The sequence below is a fragment of the Helianthus annuus genome, chromosome 8, assembly GCF_002127325.2.
Source record: "Helianthus annuus cultivar XRQ/B chromosome 8, HanXRQr2.0-SUNRISE, whole genome shotgun sequence".
Lineage (NCBI taxonomy): Eukaryota > Viridiplantae > Streptophyta > Magnoliopsida > Asterales > Asteraceae > Helianthus > Helianthus annuus.
The window spans coordinates 31,514,447-31,528,919 of NC_035440.2; the positions used below are offsets into that span (position 1 = coordinate 31,514,447).

The following is a 14,473-nucleotide window of genomic DNA, read 5'->3' on the forward strand; positions in this document are numbered from 1 at the left end:
GACTTGAAATCAGATGTTTGTTGGTTTTTTTTGTACATTAAATTGATGTTGTTTTAATTAAAAATTTCGTCGCGTACTTTAAAAACATAAACATTCTTGTGAACTATACGTGTGATGATGTCCAGCTGTGAGGAACCCGGTTTCGAGCCTTACATCTAATCTTTTATTTGACACCCCCACTATCGGATTACAACGTTTTTGGTCTACGAGCTTCTTCTTGTTCAACAACTTCAACTTCAACTACACCAATGCGGCCAGGTCCTGAATCGACCACTACGGCATCAATGTTGTGCATAGCTAGCCATGCCTCGCCTCTCCTGGTCCACAAGGCGTTGGCCTATTTTCTTAACCAGCTCTTCCGTCTGTCTAACCATCTGACTTAGACGTCTCTGATCTAGTTGTTCCTACTTTTCCTTACGGTTCAACTTTGTGCTTATTTGGCCCTCAATATGTGCCCCTATACATGGCCGCAATGCTACATCTACAAATATGGTCCCTCCCGTGGGTCACCCCATGACCACTTGGTCTGAGACGAGATCTTTTCGTCCTTGTCAGATGCTCAATCCATGTGTGATCCTCATTGGAATGTTGCAATGGACTCGTAAAATTCTACGCTTTTTTCCAGTGGCACATGGGAACTTGTCCCACACTCTCATCTTCCAACATCGTTAGGTGACGATGGCTCTACTTGAGAGATACAAGAGCATCCTAGTTGCTCAAGGGTTTTCTCAACATCCTGGATTTGACTTTGATAAGACTTTCAATCTTGTTATCAAACCCACCACCATTATCAAGGTTCTTAGTATTGATGTCTCTAGACAACATGGTGTTCCATATTTCTGGTATCATCAATTTTACCAGAGTAGTAGGATTCATTGTTGTCTGCAAAGGCCCTAAGAAAGTCCCCCATTTCTGGTATCATCGATTTGTTGTCTACGTTGCCGATTTTGGGTCATCAACAATGAATCCTACAACTCTATGTTCAAGCATTGTTGCCATTCCTACACATTATTCTAGTTGATGGCATCATTCTCACTACCTTATCATCAGCTCTGGTTGATCATGTCATTTCTCATCTCTTTGCCAACTTTTCCATGACCAACCTTGGTTCGTTATCCTTATTCCCTAGCAGTGATGCTACTCTTGATGGAGCTGACTTGTTTCTCTCACAAACTGCATTTGCTCGTGATATTGCTGATATGCCACGTGCAATCCTTACAGCACCCCAACAGAAATCTGTTGTTGCCATTCCTACACATTATTGTAGCCTTGTTAGTGTCACGCAGTATCTTACTTTAACTCGTCCCGACATTGCATTTGCGGTTCAGCAGGCATGCTTCTTCATGCACGACCCTTGTGAACCACCCTTGCATGCCTTGAAAGGTACCATTAGCTATATTTAAGGTACCATTCACCATTGTCTCATTTCCTATATTGATGTCTACTGGGGTTACCTCATGGTTTTGTGTCTTCCTCACTGAGACCACCCGTAGTGGGGCGGTATTTTTAAAAAAAATTGAAAAAAAACGCCCAAAAATGCCGGACCCCCATTACATAGGGCGTTATATGGCGTTTTTTTTTTGAAAAAAAAAGGTAACCAACGTTTTATTAACAACGCCCAAAACAACGTGCATGTGACCAATGGGAGTGGTCCAAGGTGGGAGTGGTCCAAGGTTTGACTGGCCAATGATAAATAGTTAGCTTTTTTTTTCCTTTTTAATGATTGGAAGGGGCATTATTTGGGCATTATTCCCACTACGCCACTTTTGCAATAACGCCCCATGCTGACTGGACTGCCACGTGTCGAATAATGCCCCATGGTGGGGGCATTATTTTGTTTAACCACTACACATGGTCTGATAATCCGGTGTCTTGGTTCTCCAAATGTTAGGATGTTGTCTCTCGTTCTAGCGCTGAAGGTGAATATTAATGCGGTCACTGATGTTGTTGAAGTAACATTGCTTCATAATCTCTTTGTTGAGTTAAAGTGTTATTTGCCTCTTGCACTTTTGTGTTTTTGTGACGTTGTCAGTGTCATGAATTTAGCATCTACCCTGGTATAAGCATCAAAGAACTAAACATGTGGAAATAAATTTACACTCTGTAAGTCCCCCCGTAATGGGGCGTTTTTTTTTTTTAAATTTCAGAAAAAACGCTGGAAAACGCCTGCTCCTCCACTACATGCGGCGTTACCGGGCGTTTTTTTTTTAAATTGGCTCCGGCGTGTTTATTAAAACGCTGAATTGTTGTTGGGTTGCGAGATTCGACCGTTGGCAAACGGTCAAAAGTTTTTTTTTTTTTTTTTAATTCAAAATTTTACCCACTATATATATATATATCAACCCTTTTTCTCCATTTTTTTATAAAAATCCTCCTACTTTCTCTCCCACTTTCTTCTATTACTTTATAAAAAACACCCACTTTCTCCTATTTTTTTACAAGCATGCATCCATACCGACCCCCTTTTGGTGGCCCCGCAAGACCCACGAACCCGAACACAACGCAACCGAAAAACCCGTATAACCTTCAAGACATGGACCCAAGCTTTTTACCGTACGCGGCTTACTTGACTGGCGCCACTCTGTTTGTACCTCCCACCTACGGCTATGGTCAAGCCGGCGGGTCGCAACCGTCACAACCCGAATCTGAACCCGATGTCGATGTCGTGCCGGAGACGCAACCCGAACCGGTGCAAGACAAATCGAAACGCGGCAGAAGGTCGCATAAGAAGAAGGAAAAGGACGAACCTCGACGTACAAAAAAAACCATTAAATGGACGAAGGACGAGGAATACACGTTGACTCGGGCGTGGCTCGACATTTCGGAGGACGAAGATACCGGTAACTTATATTTTTATTTTTTATTCTGTTTTTTTTTCTGTTTTTTTATTCTGTTTTTTTTTTCTGTTTTTTATTTTCTGTTTTTTTATTTTTTTTAATTTCAACTTATATTTTTATTTTTTTTTAAATTGTAGCAAACTTTCAAACGGGCCCCGTTTTTTGGATAGGGTTCGTGCACTCTTTTTTAGCTCGTGGGGTAAAGGCGAACATCGGGACAAAGATTCAATTTCTAGCAAATGGACCGACATCAACAACAAGTGTCACGCGTTCCAAGAAGTTTACCAACGTAACTACGATAATCGCCCGAGCGATGAATGTGACGTCGGGGTTTTAACAAAGACTTTGGAGGAGTTCGATAGGACGAAATGCCCTTTCACGTACTATAAGTGTTGGGAGCTACTACGAAAAAGTCCAAAGTGGGCGCTAGTTAATCCAATGACGTCAAGTAGTAGACATCGGGCTAAAAGGTCAAAAACATCATCCTCCGCTGACCCGTCAACTCCGACATCGGATGCCCGCAATGTTGATTTAAATGAAGCGGTGGACGTTGACGAGGGGATTCAAGAAGAGTTGGTCCGACCCACCGGTAGAAGAAAGGGAACCGGGAAAAAACGGTCGAGTCGTATTCCGATCTCGACTTAAAGGATGATTTCGAGGAGATGAACCGTCGTCTCCAAGACATTCGCGACCTCGGCCACAAACGTTGGGAGATTATGAAAGACCGAGTGGTTGAAACCAAAAAGTTCAACGAGTTGCAAGAGGCGAGACAAATGGAAAAGGACATTGAGTTTTTGTCCAAACCGATCGACCACCTCCAAGGCGACGCGTTGATCTTGGCTCAAATGCGTCGCCAAAAAATACGAGAAAAATATGGACTTTAGATCATCTTTTTTTTTTTAATTTTTTTTTCTGTTCTTTTTTTTTTGGTTTTTTAAATTTTCTGTTTTTTTGGTATTTTTTTTTCAAGTATTGTAATTTTTATTTTAAATTAATGAAGACTTTATGTTTTAAATAAAAAAAAAATAATTGTCAAATGATTGAATGGGCGTTATTGGAATAATGCCCCACTACGCCTCTTTTGCTATAATGCCCCATGTGTGACTAGGATGCCACATGTCGTATAATGCCCCATGTTGGGGGCATTATTCTTGTTTACCACTACGGGTGGTCTAAGGGAACATGTTGCCATTAGTTAGGTTCGTGTGTTTAATATCCCCTCAGCTCACCAGTTTGCAGATTTTTTTCACAAAGGATACCTTCGCAACTCTTTCTTAACTTCAGATTCAGTCTCTGCATTCAAGAACCTTAGGGTGTACGGTGTGGAAAGTGGTAAACCCACTTTACCGATTGGCAAACCAATGCCAACATTGTTTGCCGAAACCATTTGCCGAAAAGGGGGGTAAAATCGGTGAGTGGATGCCGATTCGGGAAGAGGGAGAGATGTGAGAGAGAGGGTATTGTGGGGTGGGGTCCAATCCAATCTCAACCAATCACACCTTTTTCCTTTTTTTTAAAAAAATAGTTTACCACTTCACCAAGTGTCTAAACCATTGCCAACATTTTGAGCATAGTTTACCACTTTGACATGACACACTCTCATTGGTTAATTTTTTAGTTTGCCACTCGAAGTGTTTAACCACTCCCTACACCCTTACTCTAGGACTGCGGGGTGTGTGTTTGATAATACTAGGAAGCCTACTGTGATTTTATTATAAACCTATAAATTAGTAACTTTTTTGTGCATAGATGTCTTGTACTTTTAGCTTTGGGAGTGTTTCAAAAAAAATTTGTAATTTTCCCTTTCCAACCCTAAAGTATCACTCTTTGACAATTTTAGTTTAAAGTTTTAATCTTTGGTAATTTAACACCCTTGATTAATTTAATTTTTCATTTCTACTTCAAAACTTTCCATCTTATACAATCTAACCCCTTTAATTAATTTGGACCCTCACTTTTAATTCAAAAATTTTCATTTTTTACAATTTAACCACTTTGATTTTTTTTACTTTTAACTTAAAGCTTTTCAACTTTTGCAACTTTGACCCCATATACTTTTCATCTATCGCAAGTTTTGTGTTTAACGTTTCGTTCTAGATTTTCCGGGTTATCATGCCATAACGTGCGTGTGGAGTTCAACATTTTTTCATCTACTTTATCCTGTTTGACAAGCTCGTCACAACGCGTCTATTTTTCTCCGTTTGATTGGTCTGTTGTAATGCGTGGGTCATAGATCGGCTCAGTTATTATTTTCTATATTTTACACACAGGCTCGCGGTCATGTAAGAAACATTTGCCTTTCATCTAATATGATATATAAATAACGCATCCCCGCCGCATTGCGGCGGGTGGTAATTCTAGTTACATATAATTAGGGATCATAGTGTAAATATTTCTTTTTCTATTACTATTCTATTATATATCCGTGAGAAATACAGAAACCTTAATTGGGGATTTCCACAATATTCAACAATTACAAATACATGAATAAGAAAAAAGGAAAAATAAAAATAATTTGAAAACGAATACAAATATTGGAAAACGGGAAAAATAAAAAAGGAAGACAAGCAAAAGAGACTGATTTGATTGCAGAAGGTAGCTATTGGGTAGTGGTTCATTGGTACCTGGGTTGGGGTTGGGAGGAGGAGGTCCAATCAAAAAAATGAAGCGATTGCACATTTCCAAAGATATCTGGAAAAAAAGGGAAAAAGAAGAAAAAAAAAAAACTATCCGTTAGACCAAGCGTAATGGGGCGTTTTTTTTTTAAATTTTTGCCCGAAAACGCTACATAACGCCCACCCCCCATTACAGGGGGCGTTTTAGGGCGTTTTTTTCGAAAAAAAATGCCTGCGGCGTTTTAAAAATAACGCTTAAAAATGTGGGGGCCACCATTTTCGACCGTTTTCAAACGGTAACATTCATTTATTATTTTTTTTTTAAATTTAAAATAATCCCCACTATATATATTTACCTCACATTCACACCATTTTTTATACAAAAACTCACTATCTCTCCCACTTTCTTCCAACTTTTATAAAAAAACCCACTTTCTTCTAATTTTTATACAATCATGCATCCATTCCGCCCTCCTTTTGGTGTCCCCGCTAGACCCGCAAACCCGAACACAACCCAACCGCAAACCCCATACAACCTTCAAGACATGGACCCGAGCTTTTTAACTTACGCGGCTTACTTGAGTGGCGCCCCTCCGTTTGTTCCTCCCACTTTCGGCTATGGTCAAGCCGGCGGGTCTCAACCGTCACAACCCGAAGTCGAACCCGATGTGGAAGTCGTACCGGAGACGCAACCCGAACCGGTGCAAGAAACATCGAAACGCGGCAAAAGGTCGCATAAGAAGAAGGATAAAGACGCACCGCGGCGTACAAAAAAATATAATCAAATGGACGAAGGAAGAGGAATACGCGTTGACTCGGGCGTATGTCGACATTTCGGAGGACGAAGAGACCGGTAACTATTTTATACAAATATTATTTTACTTATTTTGTTAATTTATTTTTTAACAAACAACTTAATTTTTTTTTTTTTAGCAAACTTTCAAACGGGCCCGGTTTTTTAGGATAGGGTTCGTGCACTCTTCTTTAGCACGTGGGGTCAAGGCGAACATCGGGACAAAGACTCCATTTCTAGCAAATGGACCGACATCAACAACAAGTGTCATGGGTTCCAAGAAGTCTTCCAACGTAACTACGATAATCGGCCGAGCGATGAAGGTGACGTGGGGGTTTTAACGAAGAGTTTGGAGGAGTTCGAGAGGACAAAAGGCCCTTTCACGTACTACAAGTGTTGGGAGCTACTTCGAAAAAGTACAAAGTGGGCGGTAGTTAATCCAATGACGTCTAGTAGTAGACGTCGGGCTAAAAGGTCAAAAACATCATCCTCCGTTGACCCGTCAACTCCGACATCGGATGCCCGCAATGTTGATTTAAATGAGGCGGTGGACGAGGGCATTCAAGAAGAGTTGGCCCGACCCACCGGTAGAAGAAAGGGAACCGGGAAAAAAACGGTCGAGTCGTCTTCCGATCTCGAGTTAAAGGATGATTTCGAGGAGATGAACCGTCGTCTCCAAGACATTCGTGACCTCGGCCACCAACGTTATGAGATTATGAAGGAACGAGTGGCCGAAACAAAAAAATTTAACGAGATGCAAGAGGCGAGGCAAATGGAAAAGGACATCGAGTTTTTGTCCAAACCTATCGACCACCTACAAGGCGATGCGTTGATCCTTGCGCAAATGCGTCGCCAAAAAATTAAAGAAAAATATGGACTCTAGATCATGTTATTTTTTTATGTTTTTTTTTAATTTTTTCAGCTTTTTTTCTGTTTTTTTTTTTTTATTTTCGGTTTTTTTTCAGTTTTTTTTTATTTTTTTTTCAAGTAATGTAATTTTATTTTTAAATTAATGAAGTTTTTTTTATGTTTTAAATTAAAAAAAATAATTGGGAAATGATTGAATGGGGGTTATGGCATAATGCCCCACTACACCACTTTTGCTATAATGCCCCCTTGCTGACTAGGACGCCACATGTCGTATAATGCCACATGGTGAGGGCATTATAAGGGTGAAGGGGGTGCTCACCTAATAGGTGAGTCCCCTCTCTTACGCCAAACCAATCCCCGTGTGCCACGTCAACTCCCCTCTTAAACTCCCTAACACCCCCATTTGATGGCGCCACTCCCCTCTTAACTCCCCTTATTTTTTTATTCAAAAAAAAAAAAAAAAACAAAGAAAAGCTTTGATGGGTTGAAAGTGGGCTGGCCCCACCACCTTTCCCCTCTCCTCCATCGGTGACAGCCCACCGGTTTCGACCCTCTCTCTACCTCACCGATTTAACGGCGCCACCCACCTAATCAGTGAAAACCCTCCCCGCGGCACTCCCCGAATTACGCCCCGCCCACCCTAAGCTTCTACCAGTACACATGGTCTTATGAGCATCTCCTCCCGAGATTCATGTCTCTTCCGAGTGAAACCTAAACTCCTCGTTAAATCTAGTTACATTATATTGGGTTTTATTTTAGTTGTATTGGGTGTTATGTTAATTCTAGTTACATAAATAAATTATGTAATTCTAGTTACATAAATATTCGGCTTTTAGTTTTATTTTAGTTGTATTGGGTTGCAAACGGCATTGGGTAGACCGTCAGTAGCCAGTGGGTATAGGTGATTGCTTCTTCGATGTTTGCTGCTTCTTTTTGGTCAACCGCGAGTTCAACTTTATCCCAGTTCAGCAGATTAGGTTAATGAGCGACGAAAGGTCCTCCACTCCTTCCTCTCCGCCATCGTCTCCTCCGATCAACCCACCACCCCTTTCACACCGACATCAACAACCGTCACCTTTTGTCTCTCACCCATTCTCTGGCGGTGGTAAAGCGAAATGAGATCAGATTTATAAAACAATTATGTGATTTGCATTATTATGTGAAAAAGACAAATGTAACTTTTCTTGCTTGAGATAATTGAAGAGTTGGGCAGTGTTTAAGCACTGATCTCACTTGGGCAGCAAACTCATAAAAACCCAAACTTATATATATATATTCATCAAACTAAGCTGGAAACAAAGACTATAAGAATGAAAGCATATATATTGAAGTAGCCTCGGGTAACGAAACTAAAACACCTGCAAAACATTAAAAACACATGAATTTATGGTATAAAATTTGTTGTGATCCTCTAATCTGTTTTACTAAAATCTAATGCAATAAGGAAGGATAAAAGATCAAAAACCTCACATATATAACCAGCAAATCAACTATAAATTCTTATTTGCACTAAGACACTAACCAAGCTCAAATAAACTTACAATAGACTTAAACTTGGTGCTGTCAAAGTATTGTACAACATAATTTTATCATATGAGAAGTAGGGTGGATGTGATTGGGTTTGTTTTGGTCAGCTAAGTCTTGCAAAATCACATTCATTCACCATTCAAATCGGTTTTAGGACTCTTTAGAGCTTCACAATTGCATAACAAACATCAAAGAGTGTTACAATGCTATTAATAATAAAATAGAAAAACGTAACCTGCCATTAATAAATAAGTAAGCAAAAAGAGGCAATCAATAGGTTAAACTACCTGTATGATATATACAAGCGGATTTAAAAAAATGAAAATGAAACTCATAATAGGAGCTATGGTAAAGCAAGAGATCATACTATTTTCTCCTGGAGGCAAAAAACATCACCTGTACCAAAATGCAAAGCCTAAGAACTGCATAATTAGAAAATCAAGATCAAATTAACACCTTATTTCTGAATAATTTCATAAAACTTAATATCAATTGCCAAGTCAATAGCCAAAAGGATGCAATGAAAAACCTTGTAGTATAGCAGCCTAACCAAGGGAAAAAATGAATAACATGAGCAGTCGGGGAGAAGCCATGACCTTCAGTGACACTCCAAAACCCCAAATATCAAAGCCAAAGAACCGAACAATCACAAAATCAACATCACATAAACACCGATTTTTCGTCATGGGTCCCCTCCGAAACCCTAGAAACCGCCATGAACAAATAATCAAAGATAAGAACAACCACATGAACATTTATCAACCGGTATACAAAGGGATTACCAATCGGGGTTTGTTCAATCGATTGCAGAAGCTTACCGGCGTGAGAGTATGGATAAGATGAGCAAAAACTGCCAACAATGATGACCCGCGTCTAGATGGCGGTGAAAGGTCTGTGATGACGACGGTGATGATGCTTTCCTGCTTCTCGTTCTCCATCTTTCTTTCTCCCTCTCTGTTGCGTATGGTTTCCAGCGAAACCCTAATGGAGATGCATAGACATCAACGTGGTTTTTGAGGACACGTGCTTTTTGAGGACGCGTGTAACAACACCGCCCCATCATCCAGTTAGATAAGGACACCATAATAATCACTGTTCATTTCAAGACTCTTATTAACAGATATTAATACATACATTACAATGAAAATTTATGTAATAAGCATTATTGATTATATAACTTGAAATTTTAGACATATACAACACTAACTACTCAAAATTCCTTTAAAATGTTCGTTTACAGTATATATTTGTAAATAAATTCCGAAAAATTATTTGCTTACAGTTATAAACAAAATCGTTGATTAATATATGTATTTAGATTTCATTGATAAGGGTAGGGCTAGATAGAAAACCCTATCTATATAAAAAACCCTAGAAAACCCAACCTCCCGACATTTTTTTTTTTGAAAAAAATAACACATGTAATATATATTTTTTTAAGAGTTTTGGGCCAAAAAAATCAAAAAAGCGCCGAAGGGATAATTTAAAAAAAAAAAAATTCAGCAACTTTCAGCATTTTTGTCTAACACATGTTTGGCACTGAATTTTGTTTATTTTTTTTTTAAAAATCCCTTCGGCGCTTTTTTGTTTTTTTTTTTGGCCCAAAACACTCTAAAACAAAAAAAAAATGTCGGGAGGTTGGGTAAAAATGGGGGGAGATTTGGGTTTCCAGAGTTTTCTAAGAATTTGAGGGTTTTTTGTCTAGCATTACCCTCATTGATAACATAACATATATAACTGAAATAAATCTTAATATTATTTAAATTTGTTATTCTAAAGGTGATCAGTTTTATCTTTTTACACTAGATTATCCGATTGATAAAAGTACTTCACTACTACTATATATACTCAAACCCACTCTTTATCAATTCACTCAAAACACAACAAGCCACAGATCAAGAGAACTCATCAATGGCTTCCCCCAAAATGAGTCTGAAGCTTCTTGTGGACAAAAGAGGCCCAAGAGTGTTATTTGCAGAAGTACCAAAAGAGTTTGTGGATTTCCTTTTCCACCTATTCTCATTGCCTTTGGGCACCCTCATTGAGTTGATTGGATCTAACCAGATGGTGGGCTGCTTAGGAAAACTCAAAGATAGCGTAGAAAGCTTCAATGGAAACTACCTTCAACCAGGTATTAAAAAGAATGACATCTTCCACCCCAAAACAGTTTTTAATGGTGACACGTTTCTGTTGTCCTATGATCATGCTTCTTCTCATGATCAGTCTGGTGCATCTAAAGCTGTCTACAGATGTGCCAATGCAGCAACGAATGCCTCTTATTATTGTGACTATTGTTGTCGAGATAATGGTTGCAAGTTAAACGTGACACTACATGCGAATTCCATGTGTCCTGAGTGCAGTTGCTCTATGAATGTTCCGATGACACTCGTAATGCCAAAGGAAGTGTTAGAAACAAAGGAACCGGTTAAGAAAAAGAATGCCGGGTATGTAAAGGAAGTGGTGACTTATATGGTGATGGATGATTTAGTGGTTAAACCAATGTCCACCATTTCTAGCATCACACTCATCAATAATTTTGGTGTGAAAGATCTTAGTCAACTTGAGGAGAAGATGGTTTCTTTTGGAAAAGATGAGGTACAGCATATTGTCATCTCGTATACACATGTGATATTTTTTCTGAGGCTGTGTTTTAATTTTTAATTTATTGATAACAGGGTTTGAAGCTGTTAATGGCATCTTTGAAGACAGACAAAGTGCTGACAACTATCTTTATGCCTTAGAATATAGATACGGTTCTGGTTTATGATAATCTTTTGATCTAGTTTCACTGTGGCACTTAAAGTCTCCTTATGTTATCTTCTTTTGCTTAACCTTTGAAGAACAGACAATCCATTTGTAAGGCATGGTTGATGTCACTTTAAAGATTAAATCTATTGACTTTTTATTTATACTGCTTTCGTATTTCCTAAAACTCACGCGATTTTTTTCTTTGATTAAATGTAGATATTGGTTATATCATTAAGTATAGCTAATAATTAAGACTTGATATCCATGCTTATTGTCATATATCAAACGCTTGGTGGAACTAGAAAAATTTAATTGGAGGGCCAATATATTTCATGTATAGAGCCATTTTAGTCTGTGTTTAATAATAGGTTTTTACTTAACGTAAACATAAATAAATGAAGTATAAGAGTAATTGCCAAAATTATATTTTTAGATATTTCTTAACTAAACTAAGAGCATCCACAACGATTACACCCACTCCGTCCGAATTTCAAATCCAACACATAGGATCCCCCCCCCCCCCCCTTGAGAATCTGAAGCGGATTACCCAATTGGACGCGTCTGGTATGACACATGTTGGCCCTCTTAGTATGTAAATCGTTTTAGTATAAGAAAACTTTAAACCTAGTTAAATGAAACAAAAAATATTTAAACCTAGTTGAATTTCATATCCAACACATAGGAACCCCCCCCCCCCCCCCCCCGATGTGAGAATCTGAATCGGATTACCCAACTGAACGCGTCTGGTATGTCACATGTTGGCCCTCTTAATATGTAAATCGTTTTAGTATAATAAAACTTTAAACCTAGTTAAATTAAACAAAAAATATTTAAACCTTAAAATATTATACAAATCTAATTAAAATATTACATAAACCTAATTAAAATATTACTTAAACTTAATTAAACATAATAAGTCCTAACTAAACACACATAAGCCCTAATTACTTAAGGTAGGGAAAGAAGAAAGAGGTGTTTGATTGGTCAATGGAATGGAATCACCCATTCCATAAGACATTCCGTTCCCTAAAAATCATTTCATCCACTCCCCATGTTTTTTTTTCATTCCATTCCATCTAGCACCATTCATCACCAACACCACAACCCAACACCCACCACCACCACCACCGACGCCATCATCGCCTCCACTCGCAACTCGTCAACGCCTCCACCACCACCCCGACAGCCACTACCACCGCCGCCACCCACCCGCCACCTACCTAATTACTATCATGTAGCCATGTTCGTCTCGAACAATGGCTGGACAATTAAGGTCTAAACCGAAAGGCAAAGCATTTGTCGAAAGTGCATGACTTTCGGCTTTAAAAAGCCTATAAACGAAAATAGAACTGAAAGGAGTACTTACTAGTGGTCCTTAGATGAAAATGCACTTGCTTAGGAAGTCCCCAATGCTCAGGAACCTCCAGAAGTGAAGATAAGAAAGAAATCAAGAAGGTGCAAGTTGGAATGCTTGCTAACACTTCTATTATAGTGTTGGAGGGATTAGGGGATCCCCAGGTGATATGAGGCTTCAAAAGATGATAACAAGTGTCCTAAAACGTGTCATAAACCAGGAACAAGCCCTTGGTATCGAAAGAAGTGAGTTTTGGTTGTTTGTGTGGGCACCAAGCAAGAATTTCGAGCTGGGCAGAGTTTGGCTACCCGCGACAGACAAGCTTAAGTCTATCGTGCTCCGCCGCGGCCTAAAATAACTTTCCAAGTTTGGCAGCTTTGGTCCCTTAACCCTAAAACTCTTATATACTTTCATTTTTGGCACAAATAACCCCTCAAAGTCAATATTTGACACACCCGAGAGTATGACCGAATATCAAAAGCTCTCGGTTCGTTAAAGGGTCACTCAGAGGTATAAAATTAACATGTTGACGCCTTTAGTCCTCTAATTAATAAACTTTCAATTTAATTCATAAACGGTTTCGCTCGTCCAACAAGTGGCTCGTTTGAGAATACAAACACCGTAAAAGGTCACTCAGAGGCATAGTTTAAGCATGTTGACACTTTTAGTCCCTCCACATTCATACTTTCATCATTTGGCGAAAATAGTCCCTCCTAGCAAACATTAGGCACAAATAGGAATAGGGACACGTGTCAATACATTATTAGACACGATTTTACGAGGTGTTATAGGTATCTATCTTTAGACATCACCAAGCATTCCTAAGCTTGTTTCATTCACAATTTCACATGACGGGTATCTAGTAGGGGCATTCAAAACCGGATATCCGAATTTTCGGTTATCCGAATTTCAAATGTCCAAAATTTTCGCATACTAGATTTCACTATCCGAAATTTCGGATATCCGAAAATCCAACTTTTTATTTAATTTTTATTTTTTATATTCGGAACCGGATATTTTGGATAGTTTCGGATATCCGAATATAAGTTTTCGGATATTGGATACTTCAGATATTTTCGGATATTCGGATATCCGAAAAAAATAAAAATTAAATTTTCGGATATTTCGTATATCCGAAATATACGAAAAAATTTAAAATCACTATCCGAATCCGAATCTGAATCCAAAAAATTCGAATATCCGAATTTTCGGATATTTTAAATTTGAATATCGGATATTTCGGATCGGATTTTCGGATACAAATAGTTGTAAACACCCCTAGTATCCATCCTTAGACATCACTAAACATTCTTAAGGACGTTTCATTCATAAGACTGGAAGGTATGGGGGCCGGCTGATGCCCGGCTAGGCCCGGCGCCGGACCCCCACACCGCCCCCCTGGGGCTCGGCCCAGCACAAGCGGCGACCCACAGCCGGGTCCGCCGTGCCTCTCTCCTTCTTCCTTCTCTCACATATACCTATACATATATACATATATATACACAAAGGGGTTCATCCCCCACCCCCGTAGGTCCATCCTCTCCAAGCCACTCCTACGTGGCGCCTACGTGGCGACTCATCCCCTCCAAGCCCATCCTCTCCATACCCTTTAGCAAGGTTGGAGAACTCGCTAGTCGCTAGCGGGTCGGTGAGGTAGGGACTAGCGACTACTCGGGATTACTCGGGATTAATCGGGATTAATCGGATCGGACTTTTTATGTATAATTTT

General features: G+C 39.3%; 2 protein-coding genes and 1 long non-coding RNA gene across 4 annotated transcripts; 2 read left to right on the top strand and 1 right to left on the bottom strand.

Annotated features, from left to right (window-relative positions):
- The first annotated feature begins 5,883 nt into the window (after positions 1–5,883).
- Positions 5,884–6,945, top strand: LOC118481239. The gene is made up of 2 exons (XM_035976616.1): positions 5,884–6,305; positions 6,386–6,945. The coding sequence occupies exons 1-2, from the start codon at positions 5,908–5,910 to the stop codon at positions 6,417–6,419; spliced, it is 432 nt and encodes a 143-aa protein (XP_035832509.1). The 5' UTR covers positions 5,884–5,907; the 3' UTR covers positions 6,420–6,945.
- A 1,030-nt stretch (positions 6,946–7,975) lies between these two features.
- On the bottom strand, positions 7,976–9,703 carry LOC110872544. 2 transcript variants are annotated; one of them, XR_002554510.2, is made up of 3 exons: positions 9,425–9,703; positions 9,172–9,345; positions 7,976–9,064 (listed from the first exon to the last, which is right to left on the bottom strand). It is a non-coding gene; the product is annotated as an uncharacterized LOC110872544 (long non-coding RNA). The 2 variants fall into 2 exon arrangements; XR_002554509.2 differs by having other exon boundaries at positions 9,461–9,702.
- An 850-nt stretch (positions 9,704–10,553) lies between these two features.
- LOC110869821 lies at positions 10,554–11,383 on the top strand. Its single transcript, XM_022119038.1, has 2 exons — positions 10,554–11,237; positions 11,318–11,383. Exons 1-2 carry the CDS (start codon positions 10,554–10,556, stop codon positions 11,381–11,383), a joined length of 750 nt encoding a protein of 249 aa, XP_021974730.1.
- Positions 11,384–14,473: the final 3,090 nt, after the last annotated feature.

Bases quoted from the DNA above. Each gene is read 5' to 3' on its own strand.
- LOC118481239 (XM_035976616.1), top strand. From the start codon at position 5,908: ATGCATCCATTCCGCCCTCCTTTTGGTGTCCCCGCTAGACCCGCAAAC. The intron at 6,306-6,385 runs GTAACTATTTTA...TTTTTTTTTTAG, and splicing joins TTCGGAGGACGAAGAGACCG to CAAACTTTCAAACGGGCCCG.
- LOC110869821 (XM_022119038.1), top strand. From the start codon at position 10,554: ATGGCTTCCCCCAAAATGAGTCTGAAGCTTCTTGTGGACAAAAGAGGC. The intron at 11,238-11,317 runs GTACAGCATATT...TATTGATAACAG, and splicing joins TTTCTTTTGGAAAAGATGAG to GGTTTGAAGCTGTTAATGGC.